This window comes from Bactrocera neohumeralis, chromosome 2, assembly GCF_024586455.1.
Source record: "Bactrocera neohumeralis isolate Rockhampton chromosome 2, APGP_CSIRO_Bneo_wtdbg2-racon-allhic-juicebox.fasta_v2, whole genome shotgun sequence".
Taxonomy (NCBI): domain Eukaryota; kingdom Metazoa; phylum Arthropoda; class Insecta; order Diptera; family Tephritidae; genus Bactrocera; species Bactrocera neohumeralis.
In genome coordinates, this window is record NC_065919.1 from 67,630,534 (window position 1) to 67,654,986 (window position 24,453).

The following is a 24,453-nucleotide window of genomic DNA, read 5'->3' on the forward strand; positions in this document are numbered from 1 at the left end:
ATAAAATAAAATAAAAAAAAATAAAATAAAATAAAATAAAAAACAAAAAAAAAAAAAAAATAAAAAAAATAAAATAAAATAAATATAAATAAAATAAAATAAAAAAGAATACAAATTAAATAAAAAAGTACATAAAATAAAATAAAAAAAATCCTCTGGTAAATATTCATAAAACAATATTTTTTGTTACCTTTCAACATTTTCATCAAATCATTTGTTGCCAGTAATCAAAAGTAAATATATAAATAACCACACAGTGTACATGACATTGACTTCTATTTACAGTTAAGGCGATTTTTATCTGAAACAAATAAACTCATACCACAATTCCGTTTAATAGCTACGACTTCTAGCAATAGTAAAAATAGTTATCCACGTAGTATAATAGTTCGAACAAATAATATTTATTATAAGCACCACACATGTACATACACACATAACTTAGGATTCGTGTGTATATGCAACTGTGTGCCTGTATATGTGTAGGCGTTTAAACCATTTCAAAAGCGCCAGCAACGCTTTTCCTATAACATTTTGACCTTTCTACCGTATGTGTATGCGCAATAATCGATTGCCCCTAAATATATACTTCCAAAACATGCACATTCACACTTATTTACAATTATAACTAATTTCATGCCTTTGACTTGTAATCCACTTTGACGCTCGTGTGTATATTTGCACTTTAGCAGCAATTGGCCGAAAATAGCAAGAAACTTTGCTCCTTTACACACAGAGGCACTCAGGCACATATACATATGTATGTGTGCACACACACCATACAAAAGCAACTAGCTTCAGAGAACAAAACTTATACAAAGATGTCTGCGGTGTTTGCTCCTGCTGTACTTATTTGAAGCCCCCCAAAAAAGCTGTTAGTAACTGTTGTTCCATAATTTGGCTTTCAGTCGTTCCTCTATTGTTTTTTCATACGCTTTTGTGCCCAAAGTTGCTGGCGTTACTATACCCCCGTTGTTACTAACACACTTTTCTATACATACATATATGTATATGTAAGTATGTATATGTTTTGTAACAGACATAAATTTATATACACATTTCATAAAACAAGAATATCATTTCTTTGACATTGACGCGTTTTTATTGCACCGTCGTGCTCTGTACGCCTCGAAATCAATATGTATGTATGTATTTATGTAAGTACACATTCCATACATCCGCTTACATTTATAACATATTTCCGCATTTATTTACATATATGTAAGTCCACCAAAAGATTTTCATAATTTTCCATCGTTTCTTTCGGTTAACCTTGTCTTTACTTAGCTCAAGCTATCTACCGAATACTTTTACTTTTTGTTTCCACCTTTGTTATTAGGCCGTTATTACACATTTCAACATAAATTTCACCGAGGTAAGGACATGTGCATATCAACCATTCCCAAACGCCGTGGAGTAAATTGGTTTTATTTTATTCTTTTTTTGATGAGTATTTCTTTTCGCTTTTTTCCTCCTATACGTATACTTGTCTGAACACTGACATACATGCATCGTTCGAATTTTTGAACATTGAAGCATAAATTTTAAGCCAAGCAGAGAAGAACGCCAGCGGAGCTTGATAAGCCGCGACGTTTATTCACCTTGTTTCATACACCTCAAAATTATAACTCTGATCACTGAAATTAAGGTTAATTTATGTAACGAACTGCTGTTGTGGTTAAATTAGGTTAAGAGGTCGATCATAAGAGGGATCTTAATTGGAGAGCTTAGAGCGCCGTTCCGTTTTTTTTACCTAAAACTCCTTTATAATAGATCATAAGACTTTTACAAATCGATGAAGCGCTTGAGCCTCCCAAAAATTAATTGAGACGTCTAATCTCAGTTTCTGCTAAGACGCCTAGTTTGTCGAAGATAAGATTATTGGTGTGTTTCAACCTCAGTCTTATAAAGGCTGTAGAAGGAAGGAGAAAGTGCTTGGATGTTGGCACCTCACCCTCCTCCACATAACCTGTGGTCGTGTAAACTCCTACTACTACGGCTAGTTCAGAAGATCTTCTGTGTTCTACTCTAGACCAAAATAATTTTACAGTTGCACAGAAGAGCGTCGTCGACTACCGCCTGTTAAGCGCATGCGAGGTTCATTGATCTAGTACTAGAACTCAAGATGCCATTGGAGATTCATCCGGTCGCATTCCAATGTGAGTGGGGCAAGGATACCCCCTCTGGCTAGCAAGTCTGCTTTGCAGTTGCCAGTGATTTTGCTATGACCAGTCACCCAAACAAGTCTGATAATGACTAGCTTTGAGGGCACAGTTAGCGAGCGCTAACTAATAATACCGCTAGCGCTGGTATTACCGTTCTAATGTCGTAGTAAGGTACGTCTACCGTCACCTTAAAAGCGCACACATCTGCATAAAAAACATCACAGTGGTCCGGAAGCCTAATTGACGGAGAGCTCTTGACAAAACTCCCACCCCACCAACCTTCCTTCATAGCTTCGACACATCCGTAAAAAAGCTCACTGCATATTTTCTCCATCGACTTTTTCTCATCCATATATCCCTCATCGGCGTATGAGCAGAGAAAAAGCCGTTATGCGCCCCAATATTTTCATTTTGCCGGGATGCAGTTGAAGAAAGAGAGAATTTCGGGATGCCTGTGTTGTTGTTGCTGTAAAGGGTACTTAATCCCGTTAGGAGGGTAAGGATTAGATAAGTTTTCATTGAGATCATCTAACGGTGGGCACAGGAAACATGCTGTTTCGACTTTGTCGGACCAATATGGGAAGTGTGTCAGATGTGTAGAGTTAGCAGGGCATGCAAAGAGGTGGTTAGTGTCATATAGGGTCTCGGTGAACGCTCTTCGTCTGCAATGGGTGGTGGTTTGTCTACAATTGCGCCATTAACTGAGAGGGAGTCGCTGAAGAAGTTAATCGCTCCCCTTTAAATGGCGGTCAATGCATGTCTGATATTTGCTGCGTCCGAAGTCTGGTTGTTTTATGTCGTCGACGTAGTTGAGGAAGGACCTCTTGATGCTCCTAGGAGGTGGTTCCGCTCCAAGCAGGTGACTGCAAGGATGATTTTTGGGAAACACCGCATCTAGAATACTGTTGAAGAGGAATTTATTTATACATGTCTGTAGCTTCCTGGTGCAGATTTTCACTGCATCTAGGCGACCATATTGGCGCGGCGTAGTTAAGGACCGGTCGGCCGATTGCGTTGTATGTTGCCAATAACGTGTCTTAGTCTTTTTGCCATGTACTACCGGCTAGCGACTTGAGGATTTTGTTGCGGCTCTTTACTTTGGCAATAATCGCAGTCAATTCTGTCGAATATCATACATAAAATGTTAGGTTTATTGACAGTCAGATTTTTAACGCCATAAATTGAAATATTAAGATCATGTCTGCACTCGTTCGTCTAGTTAGTGAATATGGTCGGATTTAGTGAGGAATAGTGTTAGGTTCCGTGCAGCGAGGAAGCGGATCTCTTCATATACCCAGCTTCCTGGAGCCTTAGGGCGCACTTCGCAGAAATGCACTTGGCGGTAATTCATCATTGATCGCAGATCAGTGTACGATATGAAACCAACTCTGAGCTTTACTGTCGCGTAATACATACATATACTTATCGGAAGTCGGTAACTGTTCAAAAATCGTTCAAAATTAACTTTATATAGTACTTAAAAATAATTACTTGATATATTCCTAATAACAAGAAAATTTTATGAGGGTTAAAAAATTATTGCATACTATTAGGCGCAACTTATATTTTATCAGTTTAGTACATATTTTCTTTAAAAAATTAAAGGCGATAAACCTCGAAAAGTTAAAGGAATGTATATAAAAATATCGGCTATAAATTAGAAATTACTCTTAAATAAAATGAACGTCAACAATAAGTATTTAATTCTTCAGTGCCCACCCACAAAACACTAATTTAAGACGGCTGATTCAAGACACTGAGAACTGTCACCACCAATAAGCCTATAAATCTAATTTTTTCTCAAATTTTTTGGCTTTTATATGGACAAAATATTGTGTTATGCAAAGCTAAAATAAAATTCATTGCGATTTGTTATTCTTGTGTGCCTGCATATAGAGTATCAGAAATCAAATAAATTGAATTTTTATTAAAAACTATAAAATCCAGTGTACAAAGCTCAAAAATAATAACTGTGTGTACGTGTCACAAACTCACCATACAAAAACTTAAAAATTCTCATATTTCGACAATGTTTATTTTCAAAAATCTCTGCCGCACACGAAATATAAACAAAAAGCTAATAAAAAATATAAAAAATGGTAAACTAACCTCTCAGCTGTTTCACTCACACTTATGTATATACACTTAACTCAAATTTGTGGCTTGCTGTAAGGATACGCCTACATATACGCACACACTCTCAACAAATAACAAAACTGTCAACACTGCTTCTGATACGGTAAATTTTCCTGTGCGTGGGTAAAATCTGTAGTCGCACTAACTAAATAGGTATATATGTATGTATGCACACTGGTTATCACGTTGGCGATATGAAGTTTATGCTTCTCGTGAATCAGTGCTCTAAATCTACATATTACATATGTAAACAAATATAAGAACAAAAATTTACTTTGGCTGCACCGAAGCTAATATACCCTTCACAGGTGTATTTCTTTTAGTAACTATGTGTTCAGTTTATATGGAAGCTATACGCTATAGTAATCCGATCTGAAAAATTTTTTCGGAGATTATATTATTACCTTAAGCAGTAATCCATGTCAAATTTTGTGAAGATACCACGTCAAATGCAAAAGTTTTCCTTACCAGCACTAGATTCCGATCATTCAGTTTGTATGGTAGCTATATGCTATAGTTAACCGATCTCAACAATTTCTTCGGAGATTACATTGTTGCCTTAGAAAATAATCTATACCAAATTTCGTAAATATATCTTGTCAAATGTGAAAGTTTTCCATACAAGAACTTGATTCCGATCTTCAGTTTATATGGCAGCTATATGTTATAGTGGTCCGATATCGGCAGTTCTGACAAATGAGCAGCTTCTTGAAGAGAAAATGACGTTTGCAAAATTTCAAAACGATATCTTAAAAACTGAAGGACTAGTTCGTATATATACAGACAGACGGACAGACAGACTGATCATTTATATATACACTTTATAGGGTCTCCGACGCTTCCTTCTGGATGTTACAAACTTCGGACAAACTTAGTATACCCTGTTCAGGATATAAATATTGTCCATGCAAAGACATATTTTGATTGATCAGTTTGCATGGCAGCCATATGATTTTATCACCCGATTTCAATAATATCTTCAGAGTTTGTAGGTTGGTCTTGGATAATAATCCATGCCGAATTTCGTGAAGATATCTCGTGAAATAAAAATATTTGCCATACAAGGACATTATTTGAATTGATCAGTTTGTTTGACAGCTATAAGCTAGAATGGTACGATAAAGGCCACTTCGATAAATGCGCAGCTTCTTGGCGAGAAAAGAAGGTGTGCAAATTTTCAGAACGATATTTCAACAACTGAGCAACTAGTTAGCACGTCAATCTCCAACGTTGCCTTCTGATTGTAATAAACTGCTTGGCAAGCTAAATATACACTGTTCAGGATATAACTAAATACATATATAGAACCCAAAAAACTCACAAAAGTGCTGCTTACAAATGTGCGTGCGTGAGTAACTATTTATGTTTTTCTGAAGTTTAACGACATGTTAGTATGCTTGTTCGGTGAAATTTATAGAATGCGAGGGCAAATCAATAACCCACAAGCGCACTTACTTCGATTTCCAACAAACATTGGCCTTACGTGTGGGTAAATTCAATACTCGGGTCAAGTGAAATGAACTTGCACGAAATGGAGTTTATTTAAATGCATATGTATGTGTTTGAGGCAGGGGAGGCCACTTAACACTCTATGAAATATTTAAAGGGTTTATGTAGGCTGCAGGTTAGTTAGGGGAGTATAAGTCTACAGAGCACAATTGGATTTCATGACGGGTCGGCAGCATAATAGTGCAATGAATAATGTTTTTCCGGCTGCTAGTATCAGAACTAGTTTTCATAGCATTTGTTATTTATTTCAAAGCATTTGTCACATTTGATGAATGTTGTCCTAGATTGAGATACGTTTAGCTCATGTACCATAATTAAGTCAGATTCGATACATGGAAGGGTAATAAAAATTATTATCACGAAAAGTTAAAAAAAAATGAATGGAAATTTATATACATATATGTATATATAAACATATATACTTGTATATTAAGGTGAGCCTAAAAAAAATTATTCGATTTTATGAGTTAAATTAAACCTATATATAGAGAAAATAATATCACTACAAGGCAAAAATGTTTACGTTTACTTTGAAAACACCTTTACTTTTTAACATAATTTTTTATATTGAATTAAATTATATTTCCAGTAGAGCAAAAAATTTCCTTAACAACCTTAGGTGTTTTTTTTTCAATTAAGGGATTACATACATGAGCTTCCTCATGTAAAAACATTATTTTTATTTTTTGGAAAAAAATATTTTCAACTTCGGATCGGAAAAAAAGATGCGCCCGCGTTGGCAAGATAACTCCTTACAGGATCATCTAAAGTGAAAAAATACGTGGACGAAAAAAAACTAAAAATTGGATTTTTGGCAGACATTTTTACAAAAAAATTAAAATTTCGCGAAATTTTGTTATTCAAAAACTGTGTAAAACGTTGAGTAAAGAAACTAAAAATTGAATTTGTTTTTCAAAAACACAGTTTCGAGAAAAACGCGTTTACGAACTACGCACTCAACAAATGGTCGCAAAGCCAGGATTGACGAAGGTTATACTGAGTGTTTGGTGGTATTGGAAAGAAATCATCCACAATGACCTGCTACAGCCTTGTCGAACGATTGATTCTACATTGTACTCATGTCTACAACTGACGAGATTGACGCAGTTTGCCCATTTTGATTTGTGAATCGAAAGAAAGGATATACATAATTTATATTAGAACTGTCTGCTCAACAAAAAAATCCCAAAAGTACTTCGCCTTCTTTTAGGACAACGCTAAGCCACACACATCTTTGAAGACTCGGAAAAAACTGGAAGTGCTTGGCTGGGAAGTTTTGATGCATCCACCAGATAGCCCTGAGCTTGCACCATCGAATTATCATTGGTAACATTTGGTTCGGTCAATGCAAAACTCCCTTAATGGAGTAAAGTTCTCTTCAAGAGAAGCCTGTGAAATTTACTGTCCGCAGTTTTTCGCCGTCACCACCTCCGTGGATGAAAGCTAAAAAAAATTCTACTGGAAGATATTGTCCGCACAAATCGCTACAGTCTAAAGAAAATGAAAAATGTACAAAATGGCGACGTTTATAAAAATTTAGTTTTAACCGAAATAGCGGTAGTTTTTGACCCAAAAACTGGATTGTAATTTAAATTCCCCGGGTAAATGATATTTCAAAAAAATGTATTTTGCTAAGTTGGCAGGACTGTCCTTAATTACTTTGCTAAATATGAGCGTTATCTGTCAAACAAGTTTGTTTACATCAGCTGCTTAAGTCGGTACACCTCAGTAGAGCGTTGCGATTTTTGCAATGTATAAAAATATCGAACAAGGAATTTGCCTCGAATTTTGTATTTCTAACCAAATTTCGTGAGTGAAATTGTTGCAAATGTTGGAAAAGCTTACCGTGATTCATTTTTATCAAAAACACAAGTGGTACAAAGCCTTCAAAGATGGTAGAGGGATCGTTGAAGATACGTTCGACCTCTTCAACTGATGAAAATATTAAAAAAGTTAAGGATATGGTGCTTGATAATCGTCAGACATACGTTAGAGAGATGGCAAAACAGCTCGACATCTTTCGCGAATCCGTTCGAATATTTTGGGTATAAAACGCGTACTTGCTCGACTCGTCCCGAAAAAATTAAATTTTTTTTTCAAAAAGTGACCGTAAACAGGTCTCTTTCGAAAAGTTTGATCGCGCGAGTTCCGGGGACCGTTATAACTGTCGATGAGACATAAGTTTACGAGTTTGACATGCAAACAAGTCAACAATCATCCGAGTGGAGGGAAAAAACGAGCCGAAACCGAAAAAACCACGCAAAAACCGCTCAAAAATCAAAGTAATGCTCATTTTTTTCGATATTCATGGCTTGGTGAATCAAGAATTTGTTCCGCAGGGACAGACAGTCAATAAAGAGTTCTATTTGACCGTACTGAGACGTAAGTGTGAGAACATCCGTCGAAAACGGCCGGAATTGTGAAAGAACAGTTCTTGGATTTTACATGATTATAATGTGATCGAGGCCAAAAATGCAATAAATACGATCAATTCACCACCCTATTTACCAGATTTAGCTCCGTGTGATTTTTTCTTGTTCCCCAAACTGAAATTGCCGCTCCGTGGAACCCGTCTTCAGTCGATCGAAGAGATAAAACAAAATTCGCTGAAGGAGTTGAAGGCCATCCCAACAAGTGCTTATGAAATGTGTTTCGAGGGCTGGAAAAATCGTTGGCATTAGTGTATTATATCTGGTGGGGATTACTTTGAAGGCGACAGAAGAAATATTGATAAATAATTAAATATATTTATTTACAATTTCCGGGTACTTTTTTGTCAGAATGTATATGCATAACATAGAACAATATAAAAGAAAATAGTAATGATCGGATAATTTCTCCAAGTAATCACTGCAGAAAATTCGAAAAATGTTGTTTCGAAAAATTTGAAAATTCTATTCCAAAATGTTCGAAAAATTCGAAAAATGCTATTCCGAACTGTTCGAAAAATTCGAAAAATGCTGCTTTGCATTTAAAGCTAAACTGATAAACTTCACCTTAAAATCCAGCAACTCAAACAATATTTTGAATCTTCATTTAGAATTTTAGTATAGTATTTTTTAAGGAGCCTACACTCTAGCATGAGTTAAAGGAAATTAAAATATATTTTTAAAGCTGCATATAAAATCTTAGTTTATCAAAATATGCAATTAATAATTATTTTTCCAATATTTCGAAGTGGGTGGGCCTCCTAAATAGTTTTGGAGACTTTTGATGCTGCGGAAGTACTAAATTCTGTCAAAAATTACTACTTCGCCTTTAATGATTTGCTATTTCCGGATAAGTCAAATCCTCAGTGCCCTTAAAAAATCTAAAAAAAAAAACTGTGGTTTAATTTATTTTTTTGCAACTAATGAACGATACTTTCGCAATCACGATATAACCCTGAAAAAAACAAAAACACAATTTTGCGCTAATTACACCCCTGACATTTAATGATACCATCTTTTTACTAAGAACTTGCTAAAGCTAACTTTTAATTATATTTACACGATTGGCTTTATAAGAGTTTTCATATCGCAAAAAGTAGCTGAATGTTAAATTTCACAACAAATTAATGCCACGAAATACCGTATCTTCAATGAATCTCACGTTTGTGCGTATATGTGTGTTTTTAAAAATAACTGCACTCACACTATAAATACTCAACGACTAAGTGTAGCGCCAATTCGATTAGCTGGTCACAGTCAACATTCCATTTTCAGCACCTTGCGCCATTGATTTGTCACTTAGGTGTTGTTTATATTGTTTTTGTTGTTGTTGTTATTGTTGTATTTGTGCGCTGACACATTTACAAGTTTCGTCTTTGTTTTACTGTTGTAAAATTTGTTATTTAGCACTTTGGCGCTGCTTCGTTGCAGGCAGATAGTAATTTAATTACATTTCCAGCTTCAACACTTCGCATTTCGTGCACCTGAGCACCGCGAGCGCGTAATGAGCAAAAACTCGCTGGTATACAATTGGACGGGCAGCGCTGACAGAATATCGATTTGGAATCATGGATTTTGTGTTGTGTCGGAATAACCTTGGCCGGTGAATGGGTGGAGTCAAATTGAAAGTTACCAACGATTACTTTTGCACACAAAAAGTTGAGTGAGCATATAGATAGATAGTATATATTTATATAGCAACACACACACACACACATACAGAACGACATGCTAACTGCACAGTTGATTACGCACGAATTGGTAATTTCATTTATTTTCAACGCAGTTAATGACGACGCGACCAGGCAAGAGCACAGCCGCAGACGGCAAGGCGACGGAGGAAACAGTGGCGGCGGAGGAGGACCTCAAAGTGGAGGCGGGCACAGTATATGTGCAAATAAATTCATTGCTGCAATATCGAGGTAGTCAACTTTTAAAATGCAAATTAATTAATTGCGCGTTTCATACAGATTAAACATGCACACACACACACACTTACAAAACATAGCTTGCGCAGGTTCCTCTACGTTTGAGGCTTTAAAAATACATGAAAATGCTGCAGTCTACATGTGTATTGCTTTGACTATTCACAAATGCCGTTAATAAATTCAGTAAAGAAGGAAATTGAAATATTTTACAATTTTGCGCCTTCAGATATGCAATGAAAATTACAAAAATGTAACATTAATATGCATTTGGCATGCATCGCATTGTCTGTTTGTATGCTCACACTTTTGCAATGAAGATGGCATCACGTACTCAGCGCGAAGGCGTGTTTAGTTGCACGAACAAGCCAGACGTTGCACGAACGCCATGCAATGTTGCAGTGTTACGGCAGTAATATTATGCATATACAAAGTTTTGCATTCCGCAACACTCAAATTGGTTTTGTTTTGTATTCTATAGCTTTGCACTTGCTCGTAACCTTGCTGTATTTAAACTCGATTTTGTAAAATATCTAAAAATGTGGTACGAATCAGTAATGTACATTTGTATGCGCTTAAATGTGTAGGAATATGATGGTACTCTTTACTTGTTAAGGAACAGCAAAGCTTACAAATATTATATATATTTTTTGTTACATAAATGTAAGGATTAGTTTTTTCGTTTAATAAAAATTTGAGATAATGAAGGAGTAGTGTGTGTTGCCTGAAGTCCTATGATTTGAACAATATGAAGTTAACCATAAAAAGTTGAGTGTCTAGAGCAGTACACTAGAGAAACAATAGAGCATCTCCTGTGCGTCGAGCTATTCAAATACGGCGGCGAAGAACTGAGAAGAAACATGCATCAGCTTCTTTGTAGAATATGGTCGCAGGAAAGCACGCCCGACGATTGGAATTTAAGTGTGCTCTGCCCAATCCACAAACAGGGAGACGCCACAATCTGCGCCAACTACCGTGGCATAAGTTCCTTCAATATAGCATATAAGGTTCCATCGAGCGTATTTTGTGTAAGAGTAAGGTCCACCGTCAACAAACCGTTTGGACGTTATCAGTGTGGTTTAAGGCCTGGCAAATCAACAACTGACCAGATATTCACCATGCGTTAAATCTTGGAAAAGACCAGTGAAAAGAGGATCGACACGCATAATCTCTTCATCTAAGCTGCTATCGACAGCACGAAAAAGAACTGCCTTTATGCCACTAGTATGAAAACACTCAAGCTCTGAGAGTATTCGACGCAGTACCCGCCGGAGGAAGCAGAGGAAAAGCAAGACCTCCACTACGTAGGAAATACCAGGCGCCAAACAACGAAAAGAAAGAACGACTGGCACGCTGTTGTAGACTTGGCTAAAACCGCGTAAGTGGTGTCTATGTCAATAAAGAAGAAGATAAAACTATATTCTCTTGCAAGTCAGAAACACATTTTTTTAACTTTTTTTTTTGAAAAAGCATTGTATTTTTAAAGTAAAAAAGTGTACTTTTGCATAGTTTAAAATACTTTAATAATGAGGGTTTAATTTAGAATTTTTTTAGATTTTTCCGATCTCGCAGCCAATTTCCAGGACTTCGGAAAAAAGTTGCCTGGCAGCGAGGAAGTTTTTTCTGCTTAAAATTATCTCAAAATGGAATGATGGCATAATGGATACAATACCTCAAAGCAACATTCTTTGAAATACTTGGGTGTGATCATTGACTGGAGGCTATTCTATCGACACTATGGCTTACCAAACAAGAGAGGAAGCAAGAAAAACAAAATAGTCTTAATAAGTGGCAGAAACGGTGGGACGTAACATTTTGAACGTAAACACACACGCTAATCAGAAACGTGCAAGCGTGGGCAGTTCCTGACTGGGCGGCTGATTCAGAGAGTATTTACGCAAATATGGACAAATATGGAGTAGTATTTACGCAGATATGGTTTGACTCATTTTGTGGAAAATATTGTACCACGCATAATACGTTCCCAACAGGTGAAAAGAAATGCCTGGCGGTGGTCCTGCAATAAAAATAAAGAGCTGTAGGAGACGGAGTTAGGGTTTATTACGTAGGCGCAAGTCCCGCACACGCTAAGTGAGCATAAACAAAGAACAATTGGACCACTCATTATTATTATTTTCTATAACAATAAGTACGATAGATTTGACTTTTTGTGGGAGTGAAATCGCGTGGCACATTTTCTTTCTATGCCCACGTTATAAAGATGAAAGGGAGGATCTGGAGAAACTTCTTGGAGAGCGGCTAAAACCTAAAAATGAAATATTGTATCACAGATGATACGTCCCCAACAGGTGAAAAGTAATGCCTGACGACCGTCCTGCAAGAAAAATAAAGAGCTATAACGGAGTTAGTAGGCGTCCTCCTTCGCAAGTCCCGCATACGCTAACACTGGCGGCGCATACGCGAGTAGGATGAACTAAAAAGAATGCACAATTCATTATTATTATTTTCTATGACAATAAGTAAAGGCTACAATTATTTTCACATTTATAAAATTTTCCAAAAATAAATAAAGAATAATTTAATAAAAATATTTGTTTATATAAAATACTTATTAGAGATAAGCCCGCGTCGTTTGAACCGTTGAGAGGTGAAAGACGTATTACAAAATGACTGGATGGAAAATTAATGGGTTCTGAAACATTTTGAAAATTTTGCGATGTGGACGGAATAAAAATTTCGCCCACGACATTGTCAATAAAATCGCCAAACTTCCAAAATTACTGAACATTTTGAACGTAACCATAATTTTTATACCCCAAACAGGTTATATTACCCAAACAGGTTATATTTACCTTTTAAGAGCCAAAACATGTGACTTGGCTATTATATATCAAATAAAGTTTTCATATTGAACTGCTCAAATGGGTGAAACATATGGTGACTATGCTCAAGCAACCTGAACGCTGCAAGTCCAAGAATATCCAGCATTTATAAAATTTGTGACTTCCTGACCTCACGGAACGGGTGGAATATATATGACCGCTGGACTTATATACAAAGTTTTATCCTGCAACAACTCCAAATGTGCCAGATTTATAATTGAAATTCAGAGATAATTCTTTCCCGATAGTAGTATGTCTCTGTGCTAGAAATGCGTTGAATGAGGTCAACACTTCCCTTGGCCTCTATATACCAAATATAAGGATTTTCGAACATCCGGATGTCTTTATACAGCATATATTGGCCAGTATGTGAGTTTTCTTAATAAAATTGAAAAAAGAGAAAAGTATATGAATCGGTTATAACCTAACTTAGCTCTTCCTTACATGTTTTCTTTTATTTTTTAAATTAAGGAATTAAAATTTTATTTTTAATGAAAATTTTTAAATTAAAAAATTCGCACTCCTGCGTATAAGGTTGAGTAAAATTGATATCAATATTCGGAGAATATTCCGAGCAAGGTCGACCTAGTGGTAATGGTTCGAATATTGAACCGTGGATTGTGTTTTCAGAAGGGAAGATATTTCACTTCTGGGAAACATAATCTTTATCTAACCATCATTGCTGAGGGACAGTTTTGTGAAACCAGAAAAGTTATATGGAACATCACATACATACATACATATGTACTATATCATTGTCTCTCTTGATTCTTCATTTCAATAGAAATTCATCATTCATAAAGAAATTTTAAGTTATCGAACTCAGAAATGTGCTATTTTGAAATGGAGATTGGGAATTACGATTTTTTGACAATAATGGAAAAGAGATAGACAAATTAAAAAGAAAAAAAAAGAATTAGAATAAATACAATATAATAGTAACAGAAGTGTCGTCTTAAACAAATATTGTTTTTCAATGAGCGCTCAAAAATCATGAACAAACTATTTACATATATTTTTAGCAATAAAACACTCCTCTTAGGGTTAGAACGCTCCAAAAAATATAAATTGTTTATTTACTACAACAACAACCGCATCAAGAGACACTGAACTAAGGCTCGAAGATTTGATCGCATGGATTCAAGCTTTGTACCATACTGCTTTAGACCTCATCTAAGATTCCACATATTCGTCTGTTTATAAATACGCTCACTTCTGCCGCTCATAATAGTGTTGGCATGTGTTTTCAAACGAAAAATCTTTTAAATTATATTTTAACGATTCTCTCACTAGTTTCGCTTTCCTTTATTTGGCAGCTACACGATAGAAATTACATTAAACAACAACAGAAAGCACCGGCAAAGCGCAAAAATGAAATCATCAAAGAAAACCATTAAGTCCACTCACAATTTTCAACAACGTCATAACCGAAAAAACACCGAAATACCACCGCAAGGCAATGCAGCATGAAAAGTGCAGCGGATATGAGCGAACGGAAGTGGTTAAGAGAAGCCACAGCCAGCGTGTGTATGCCACAAAGCAAGCATGGGAAAGCGCACTACTCTTGTTTGTGTATGGCAGAGTGGCAGCACTGCCACTTAAGCATTATGCGAGAATGTCATACTACAACAAAAATAACAACAAAAACAATAACAGCGGCAAGAATCACTGCAACAAAGGCGACTAGGTCAACTACGATGACACGAAGAGGCGAAAGCAATCAGCAGCAGTGAATATGAAATGCAAACAACAACAGTGAAGAAAAATAAAAAACAAAGCCATAAATAATATAGTAAAAATCCAAAAACATTACTACTATATATAAACGCGAATTGTGGTGGCCATAAGGAAGTGTAATCTTGCAGCTAAGTGAAGCGGCAGCAAAAACTGTCACAGCCCTGAACTCCGACGTTGCACTTTCAACTCGCCCGCTCGGTCGGACGCGGAACACATGGTGGTGGCACACTGGCGGCAGCTGTGGATGACAGTTATGTGTGCGCGCTGTGTGTTTATGTGTGGTCCTGAGAGAGTGCCTCTGTGTGTGTGTGTGTGTGTGTGATTATGAAGTTATAAAACAAGCGTGACAATGTAGTGGCTTCTTTTTTCTCTATTTGACAATGTTCGCGTGCAGTGTAGGAGTGTCTGTTTGGCCAGTTTCATTTTGGTATTTCATTCTTTGTTGTTATGATACATATTTATGCATTATTCCGGTTTGCTGTTTTATAAATGCAACTCGTTAACAAAATTTATGCATTCTTGTCAAATTTTGAATTGCCAAAGTCATAAAAAAGTTTCGAATTTAATTTTTAACATTTGTTTTTCCCAAGTTTTTCAGACTACATGACATATTGGTGATTATTATTTTTATATAACATACAAATATGCCAAATTTTTAATCCTATTTTAATAAATTCATTTATCTGCTTGTGATTTAACAGCAGTATGTACGCAATGTTAGTCCAATTACAACAAAAATAACAAAAATTTTGCAGGATAACATCTTACAGGATCATATAAGTGAACAAAATACATGTTTTAGTTAAAACCTTAATTAAAAAACTTTAAATTGAGTTTTTGGCAGACATTTTTACAAAAACATGAAAATTTCAGCGAAAATTTTGATCTTTTTTTTCCAAATAGTTGTAATCGAAAAAAGAAACCTTCGTCCAAGACTTTAAATGTATCTCAAAGACCTGTGTAAAGTTGTATGAAGATTGGTTGAGTAGTTCTTGAGAAATCTTGCCCATCGACTTCAAAACACGCAGTTTCGAGAAAAACGCTTTTAAAGACCGGGTACTTAGCCTTACTAGCCTCAAGCGCATAAGTTCTCAAGGCTATATCTACGAAACTATTACCCGGATCAACTTGAAAATTTTGGACAGCCATGCGGCGGTAAAATTAAAAGAATAGCGTACAAAAACAAAACTTCAGTTAGCAGGCCAAAAACCCGAAGAGTTACTAATAACGAGTAGGAAAAAGCTAGAGGCGGATACGCTCAACATTGATGGATACAATATCTCAGGACAACATTCGTTGAAATACTTGGATGTGATCATTGACTGGAGGCTATTCTCTTGACATTACGGCTTACCAAACAAGAGAGGAAGCAAGAAAAACAAAATAGTCTTAATGAGTGGCAAAACGGTGGGACGAAACAACAAAAGGTAGATGGACACACACGCTAATCAGAAACGTGTAATCGTGGGCAGTTCCTGACTGGGCGGCTGCTTCAGAGAGTATTTACACAAATATGGACATGACGATTAGTTTGACTGCTCTTTTTGTGGGAGGGAAAACGCGTGGTACATTTTCTATCTGTGCCCACGTTATAAAGATGAAAGAGAGGAACTACAGGAATTTCTTGGAAAGGGCTAATCCCTGAAAATGAAATATTGTACCACACATGATATGTTCCCAACAGGTGAAAAGAAATGTCTGGCGGCGATCCTGCAATGAAAATAAAGATCTATAACGGAGTTAGTAGGCGTCTTCCTTAGCAAGTCCCGCATACACTAACAATGACGGCGTATATATATGCGAGTAGGATGAACAAAAAAAAAGCTGTCAACTCATTATTATTATTTTCTATGATATTAAGTAGGGGGTACTACTTCGTATTTGTCAAATTTTCATATTTGTCCAATATGCCATATTTATCAAAGTTTCAACAAAAAAAAATTAATAATAATTCAATAAAAAATCCGTTTAAATAAAATATTTGCCTTTAGCGCAAGTTAGAAATTAGCTGGAATGTTAGAACCCTTGAGAGCTGAAAGACTTGGAATACACAGCCAGACAAAATTAAAAAAAAAATTTGCTTCTTTGAATTTATCAACTGATTCTAGTTAATTTGGGTGCGCTGAATTCAAATCTGTAATCAGTTTGTCTCTATCAGCTCTAGTTTTCATGATATAGCTTTTTTATTTTTTTTCAGGTCATAAGTTAAGTGGAGGGTATAAAAAAGCTATATCATGAAAACTAGAGCTGATAGAGACAAACTGATTACAGATTTGAATTCAGCGCACCCAAATTAACTAGAATCAGTTGATAAATTCAAAGAAGCAAATTGAGTGTTGCCCTGTGTTATCAATAGGCTATGGAATATTTTGAAAATTTTGCGATCCGGACAGAATAAAAATTTCACTCAAGAAGTCGTTGTCAATAAAATCGCCAAACTTCCAAAATTATTGAACATTTACGTAACCGTAGTTTTTACACCCCAAACAGGTTATATTAATCTTAGAATCGTGACTTGGCTATATAACTTAATCCCCTGACTAAGGCGCTCTGCGCCCTGTAATGTATTTTGTGTGGAAATTTTAGCTTTCAAGATGCCTCATTTTTTTTTTATAAATGGGCCAAAACATGTGTTTATTGCTAGAAACAGCAGTGTTTTTATTGAAAAAAATTATATATCAAATAAAGTTTTCATATTGAACTGCTCAAATGGGTGAAACATATGGTGACTATGCTCAAGCAACCTGAACGCTGCAGGTCCAAGAATATCCAGCATTTATAAAATAATGCCGTGGGTCAACGGTTTGTATTACCAGGGCATATACATACGTGTAATTTTGTCAAAAGTATCGACATCATTATAGTTATGTAAAACCAATAGTTTTTTTTTTATTCAGTTAGTTTACTTCTTTGCTGGCATCGGCAGTTGGAAGTAGTGTCACGTTTTTCTAGAGGTGTTGTAGAATTTAATAAGACAATAAAAAATTTGATTTTTTGAAACCCGTAAAGACATGTAACCCTTAATAAAACAAAAAAAAACTTAACTTCGGTTGCATCGGAGTTATAATACACTACACAAATACAAAAAATTCCTTATAAGAACTTGATTCCGATCGTTCCGTTTGTATGACAGCTATATGCTACAGTAATCCGATCTTAACAATTTCGTGGAAAGTTGTATTATTGCTTTAGACAAAAGTCTGTGCCAAATTTCGTGAAGATATCTCGTCAAATGAAAAAGTTTTCCACACAAACCCCCTGATTCCGAACGTTCAGTTTAACCCTCATCGAGACCCTCGGATCTGGCCAGGCATATTTTGTTTTTCAATGCTATTTAAATATATTTAGAGTGTAGCAAACGACTTGCGCTTCCAGGTAGCTTCCTAGAATTTTATTGTCTATAGAATTCAGAAAAAAAATTCAAGAATATCGTATCGAAAAGGACGAAAAAGGATATTATAATATTACACCTTAGTGCACCAATGGTGCTTGGCTAAACCCCATATATTTTGTAGGCAAATATATGAACTTTGGTATGTTTCTATCACTTCGCACGGTTGATTTATCTGCTTTCATGTTCGTTACATGTCCAAATTGGTTTGTATGTTTATCTAGGTCAAATACTTTAGCCGCTAGAGCGTTTTAAAGGTTAAGAAAAATGTAATTTTTCTCAAAATGTTACATTTTTTGTGAACGCTATTGCCACGCCAAGCGTGAACAAGGCAGTCAATTTGATTTCAACCAAATCGAGAGGTAAGAAATTTCAAAAATGTATCTATATTGTACATATATGAGCGTAAATACAACACGTATTTCCTTACAAATGTATGTAAACACCACTTGGCCTAGCCAAGCACCATTGGTCTCGACTAAGTGTGTCAGACCGTTGGTCTCGACCTGGGTTAAATGGCAGCTAGCCGCCATAGTCGTCGGATATCAGCGGTTTCGACAAATGAGCAGCTTCTTGGTGAGAAAAGAACGTGTATCAAATTTCAGACGAATATCTCAAAAACTCGAGTCCTTGAGTTTCGCATATACTCAGGCAGACAGACGAATCAGGTATTTTATATTTTATAGGGTCTACGATGTTTGCTTTTGAGTGTTAAAAACTTCGTGGCAAACTTAATAATCGCTTTTCAGCATATAAAAAATTATAATTTTTATAACCAAGCATACGGTAAGCCCTTTAAATAGTGTTATAAGTTTTATGAAGAAGGCAATCGTTGAAAAATAATTTAATTTAACTTTTAATATTTCACACAGCAAGCACATTACCCTTTTTCGCGATATATTTTAAAATGTATAAATGCGCTTACCCTTCCAAAGGACAATACTATGAGCGCCTGGGGATATGCTACACAATTACGTACACACAAAAGCTGAACTCTTAGCCAATTTAAAGCAATGTTAACGGTTAAATATAAGCATCTCGCTACATTTAAACCAACGCGCATACCAAAAGCTATGCAACACATGCATACAAACATATGTACATTTGAAAAAAATATATGTATATAAGCAAACAAATATGTACAAGTAGAAATTTTACCAAACTGGTGCTAGTATGTACGAATATGCGCTGCTTGTCATATCTAGCGCAACATGAAAGCAATAAATAACATTCTTGCTGTAAAAACACCTACTCAAGAAACTGAGATTTTCCATGTTAGCTCCCGCCTTTCGCGCACCCACTCGCTGCCTTCACATAGAGCCCCACAGACAGGCAGTCAGCTAGTAAATACGCGACTTTAACGACAAGCAGCACAAACAGCGGGAGTCCATGACTTAAAATCACTGGCGTATTCTTAAAAACAAGCATGTATTTACCAACACACGTATATTGGAAAGACACAAGCACACTTCTGTTCGCACATACAGACAGACAGATATCAAATGCACAGTAATGGCACGAAATAATTAGGTTATAAGTGTAAAAGCCGAAAAAGCTGAGTACCTAGGCATTTCAACCCTTTTCCTGCATTTTATTTTTACTGTTAGTATTTCAATATGCCATTTCCGTTTCCGTTTGCCTGCCTGACTGCCAATACACATTTAGCATTCAAATGTATACAAACACACACACACACGCAAACATAAAGCTACATTCGCCAACTTTAAAGTCGCGCTCACGCACACACTAACATTCGCCACGCAACACTTAACTTTGTCCTAATGTCCTTGCACTTACTTCACACCCACTGCAAGCAGCGATCCCTTTGCCGTTGCCGTTAACGTTACCGTTTTCGATGCCGATTCCGTTCCGATTCAAATGCGAATGCCGATTTCAATTTGAGTACTCCGCACTGACTCTGTCAACACTTCGTTGCGGCCTAACCGCCTAACCGCCGTCGCCGCACAACTTCACAGGCGAATCATTGACTTTGGCGCTTTCTTGAACATCAATTAATTTTTAGCTTTCATTTATTATTATTTTTATTGCCACTTAGCTTCGAAAGGACTTGTTAAGTGTTTTCAATGTAACGAATCTTGGCACTTTTTTGTTGTTGCCTTGCCAATTACCGACTTCTGCGTGGTTAGCATTTACCCTTTTCACATTTTTCTTCTTCTTCTTGTGCCACCAATCATGATATGAAATGCTTAAATTTTGTAGTATATGAATGAAGACTTTAGTATATTCACTTGTATTTTATATATTTGTTTGAAACACGGTTAGGACATTTTCAATTTATCCGGCAAACCGAACTTTTCGATTGAGTGTCCCGTCGTCAACTGTCCGAAAGGACATTTGTTCGTTATTGTACTGTTAGTATTTGAGCTTTTTGTTTCACTTAAAGCTCTGGAGGTGCTGCCAATATTTTGTAGGGAGTAATGGGTTTTACAACTACTTATTTTAGTTCGTGAAGCTTAAAGAGATTTCGTAATAAAGGTTTAAGGGCTATAAGGTCTTGAAATCCTTTCAAAATAAATGATGTGCAGATTAACAATTTTCCTTATATTTGCGGGAGTTAAAATAAAAAAAAATATTTTTTCATTTATACAATATTTAAAGATTGAAAAATCTTTTTCTTTTAATTAACAGCAAAATTTTTCTTTAATTAATGCTTAAGCCGTTCATTCAGATATTTAAATATTTGTGGTTTATATATTTAAAAATGTACACTTTTTTAAACCCCAATTAAAATTTAATTTCTGTTTTTCTTACACAGTGGCAGCTACAAAAACCAAATAGAAGAAGAAGACTGCTCACTCACAGTAAGCATATAAACAGCTGTTGACTACTGGAAAAAATACACATCTCTTACAAAAACTCAGAAACAGCGAAAACATCATATAAATTGTTTCAACATTACAACAAAATATAAAATATCGTGTATAATTAATAAAATAGTACAAAATAATGGCGCACTACAAGGGAGCCGCCAGTGAAGCGGGCCGTGCCGCTCAACTGATGAAAAAACGTGAGATTGCCCAGCAGGAGATTGAGTTTCGCAAGAAAAAAATCGAGGAAGAGCTTAAGCTGGATAAGATTGAAAACAAATTCGCAGCGCATTATGATGCCGTGGAACAGCAACTTAAAAGTTCGACCATTGGTCTGGTCACATTGGATGAAATGAAAGCCAAACAAGAGGATATTGTGAGGGAACGTGAAAAAAAGTTGGCACAGAAAAAAGATGAAAAAGAACGTGAAAAACAACGCGCACTGGAGGCCATACAAGCAGAAAAAAATAAACAAAAGCGACAAATTCAAGCACTATCATTCAGTTTTAATGACGACGAAGATGATGAAGTGGCTGCGGAAGACGATGATGAGGACGATATTAAAGAAGTTAAAAAGGAGGATATTCCACCTAAAAAGAAGTGGACAGAAATCGATGATGATAGTACACTGCCGAAGAAAAAGAAAATATTTAAAAATCCCGAAGTAGACACATCATTTTTGCCTGATCGTGAACGTGAGGAGCAAGAAAACCGCTTACGTGAACAATTACGTCAAGAATGGGTAATGCAACAAGCAGCATTAAAGGATCAAGAAATTACCATCACCTTCAGTTACTGGGATGGTTCAGGTCATAGACGTAGTGTCATTATGAAAAAGGGTAACTCTATATATCAATTTCTGCAACGTTGCCTTGAGTTGCTGCGCAAAGAATTCAACGAATTGAAAACTGTTATGGCTGATCAGTTGATGTATGTCAAAGAGGATTTAATACTGCCACATCATTACTCATTCTATGATTTCATTGTAACAAAGGCGCGTGGTAAGAGTGGACCTTTATTCCAATTTGACGTGCATGATGATGTGCGCATGATAAGCGACGCTACGGTAGAGAAAGAAGAGTCCCACGCTGGCAAAGTGCTCTTACGTTCGTGGTATGAACGTAATAAGCATATTTTTCCAGCCAGCCGTTGGGAGCCATATGATCCCACAAAAACTTATGATAAATATACCATTAAGGATAAGAGCAAAAAAACATGAATTGTATTTATCGTAAAAAATTAATAAAATTAAGTACAATATGTAAGAGAAACATTTTGATTTTGCAGTACGTAATGTTTATAGATCATTATAATAGTTATTTTGTACATACGCTACATATTATTATATTCGAATATAGTCGGGGGTTTGAAAGAGGCTGTAATTGTATCATTAATATCAAGAAAATAGTAACTTTGGCTGCACCGAAGCTATAATACTAATATAACACAACATAATAATTTAATGGTTAAACAATCTCAAAATTTCTTCGCTAATATAGATAATAGATAGAAATTTCAATAATAATAATATATGATTGAAAAATGTAAGATATGTAAATATCTCAAAAACTAAGGGACTATTCCTGCGTATATAAAGACAGACTCAGCTCAACAAGCCAATAAATTATTATATACATATTCATTATAGTGTCCCCAACGTTTCCTAGCGGGGTTTTCAAACTTCTTGGCAAAGCTAGTACACACTTTCAGGGTACAATAAGTTCTTAGAACTTTGCCAAGTAATTGAATGTATTTTAAGTGTCGGGGAAACTTTTTCGAAAAAATTTTCTATGTTAGCAATATTTTTTCAGGCCATTATCATATATATTATTCATTCTTGAAAAGCTTTTCTAAGTGAGACCCACCGATTGATCTCAAGCATGCCATCAATGCCAAGTGATACGGTGTAATATGAACTTGGACCCGTAAATGACGAGGTCAATTTGAAAGAAATCTCATTATACTTATTATATAAATGTATGTATATAACAGAAAAAATAACTTACCGAAACTATATAACTGCCCAAAATGTTTGCATTGTAGGTATTAGCCGGATATAAAAGCACCAGTTCCCTTGTTTATATATATACATACAAACCATTGAAATTATTATTTGTTTGTAAGTAGAATAGCATTTATAACAAACTAAAATAAATAACCAAAACAATTTTTCACTTTATATAAAAATCCAACTTCAATCAGCACAAACCGAAAATTTTCAATTAGATAGTTATGTTGGCTGCATAAGCAAAAAAGGCGGAAACTGTGTTTGGTCATCATGCAGCGCAAATTTAACTAATAAATGTTTTATAGCACATTGTTAAAGGTAATTAAAGCCGTGTTATTATTTATTTTATATAGTAAATATAAAATTTGAATTATATAAATTATTATATAACTAATGTCAAAATATTTAAATAAATTATATTGAAAAATGAAATCTACAACACGGCAGCTCTGCCGCCTCAAGTGTCTTACAAACTGGCAGCACTAGTACGTGCTTGTTCTTCAGTGTGCCATAAAATTCCGTCTGGCAAAGTAGACAAAGTGAACGAAGTGAATGTTTGTGTTTTCGCGTATATAGTGCTATTTTAATTGAAATGTGTAATAAGTCAGAATAAATATTAACAGTAGTTATCAGTGCAGTTGATAAGAACATTAGTAAGCACCTGTATCAGGTAACAACGTTAACGATTCACTCCAACCATCTTCGCCATATAGATATATGATGGTGAACTCGCTGATGCAGTGAAATTGAAGCAACGACGACTCCCAGAAAAATTTTTTTCAAGAAGAATACCCAAAGGAAAGGAAGAAGGTATGTGGGATGATAAGTGTTCGCGTACCTAGTTTGATACACAAGTTCTGCTGGTGTTGCGCGTTGTTTGCTGTGAACAAAAAGTTTCAAAGTTATTTTACTGGTTATGTTGCGCAAAATTAGTTTCTGAATGAGTGAAAAAATAAATATTTTTTATAAATGTAAATATATGAAGGCAGAAGTGTTTGTTTGGAAAAGTTACAAAGTATATGACAAAATTTAAGCACTCAAGTGTATGTGAAAAATCAATACGAACCCTCGGTACACCGCATCAGCGCCCTACAATATTGAAGCCTCCCTTTGCAGGATACGGAATATGTATGTATGCATGGTTGGGGAAAATGGGATTCTGTGAGTACACAAATTTAAAGAATATAAATTTAATTTTTTCAAAGGGGCATTGGTACATGTTCAAATATGCGAAACAATTAAATTAACGAGATAAAAAATAAACAACAAAATTGTATTGTTATTAATAGTTTAACAAGGCGTATAGCTGTAAGTCTATTAATTGAAGTTAATCAATTGTGCGCTTAAATAATGCCTAAATTGGAATTGTTCATCAACCAAGTTTACTTATAAATATATGATATATGCATATGTATAGCAATGACTAAAACATAATAGACTACTATATACCTAAATAATGTACTTTTGCACATATTTTCAGTT

At 35.5% G+C, this 24,453-nt stretch overlaps 3 protein-coding genes across 5 annotated transcripts in view; 2 read left to right on the forward strand and 1 right to left on the reverse strand.

Moving 5' to 3' along the window:
• LOC126766995 (uncharacterized) overlaps nt 1-20,454 on the reverse strand; it is a 188,537-nt gene extending 168,083 nt beyond the window's left edge. Inside the window, exon 1 of the mRNA XM_050484630.1 lies at nt 19,933-20,454. The gene's annotated coding sequence lies outside the window, so the exon portion shown is untranslated. The remainder of the gene's footprint in view (nt 1-19,932) is intronic.
• A 528-nt stretch (nt 20,455-20,982) lies between these two features.
• Nucleotides 20,983-22,234, forward strand: LOC126766865 (protein FAM50 homolog). The gene has a single exon (XM_050484552.1). The coding sequence runs from the start codon at nt 21,103-21,105 to the stop codon at nt 22,180-22,182; it is 1,080 nt and encodes a 359-aa protein (XP_050340509.1). The 5' UTR covers nt 20,983-21,102; the 3' UTR covers nt 22,183-22,234.
• Nucleotides 22,235-23,491: 1,257 nt separating this feature from the next.
• LOC126766443 (adenomatous polyposis coli protein) overlaps nt 23,492-24,453 on the forward strand; it is a 32,858-nt gene continuing 31,896 nt past the window's right edge. The window contains exon 1 of one of the 3 annotated variants that reach the window (XM_050484223.1): nt 23,492-23,781. The gene's annotated coding sequence lies outside the window, so the exon portion shown is untranslated. The other 2 variants (XM_050484228.1, XM_050484238.1) reach the window with 2 other exon arrangements.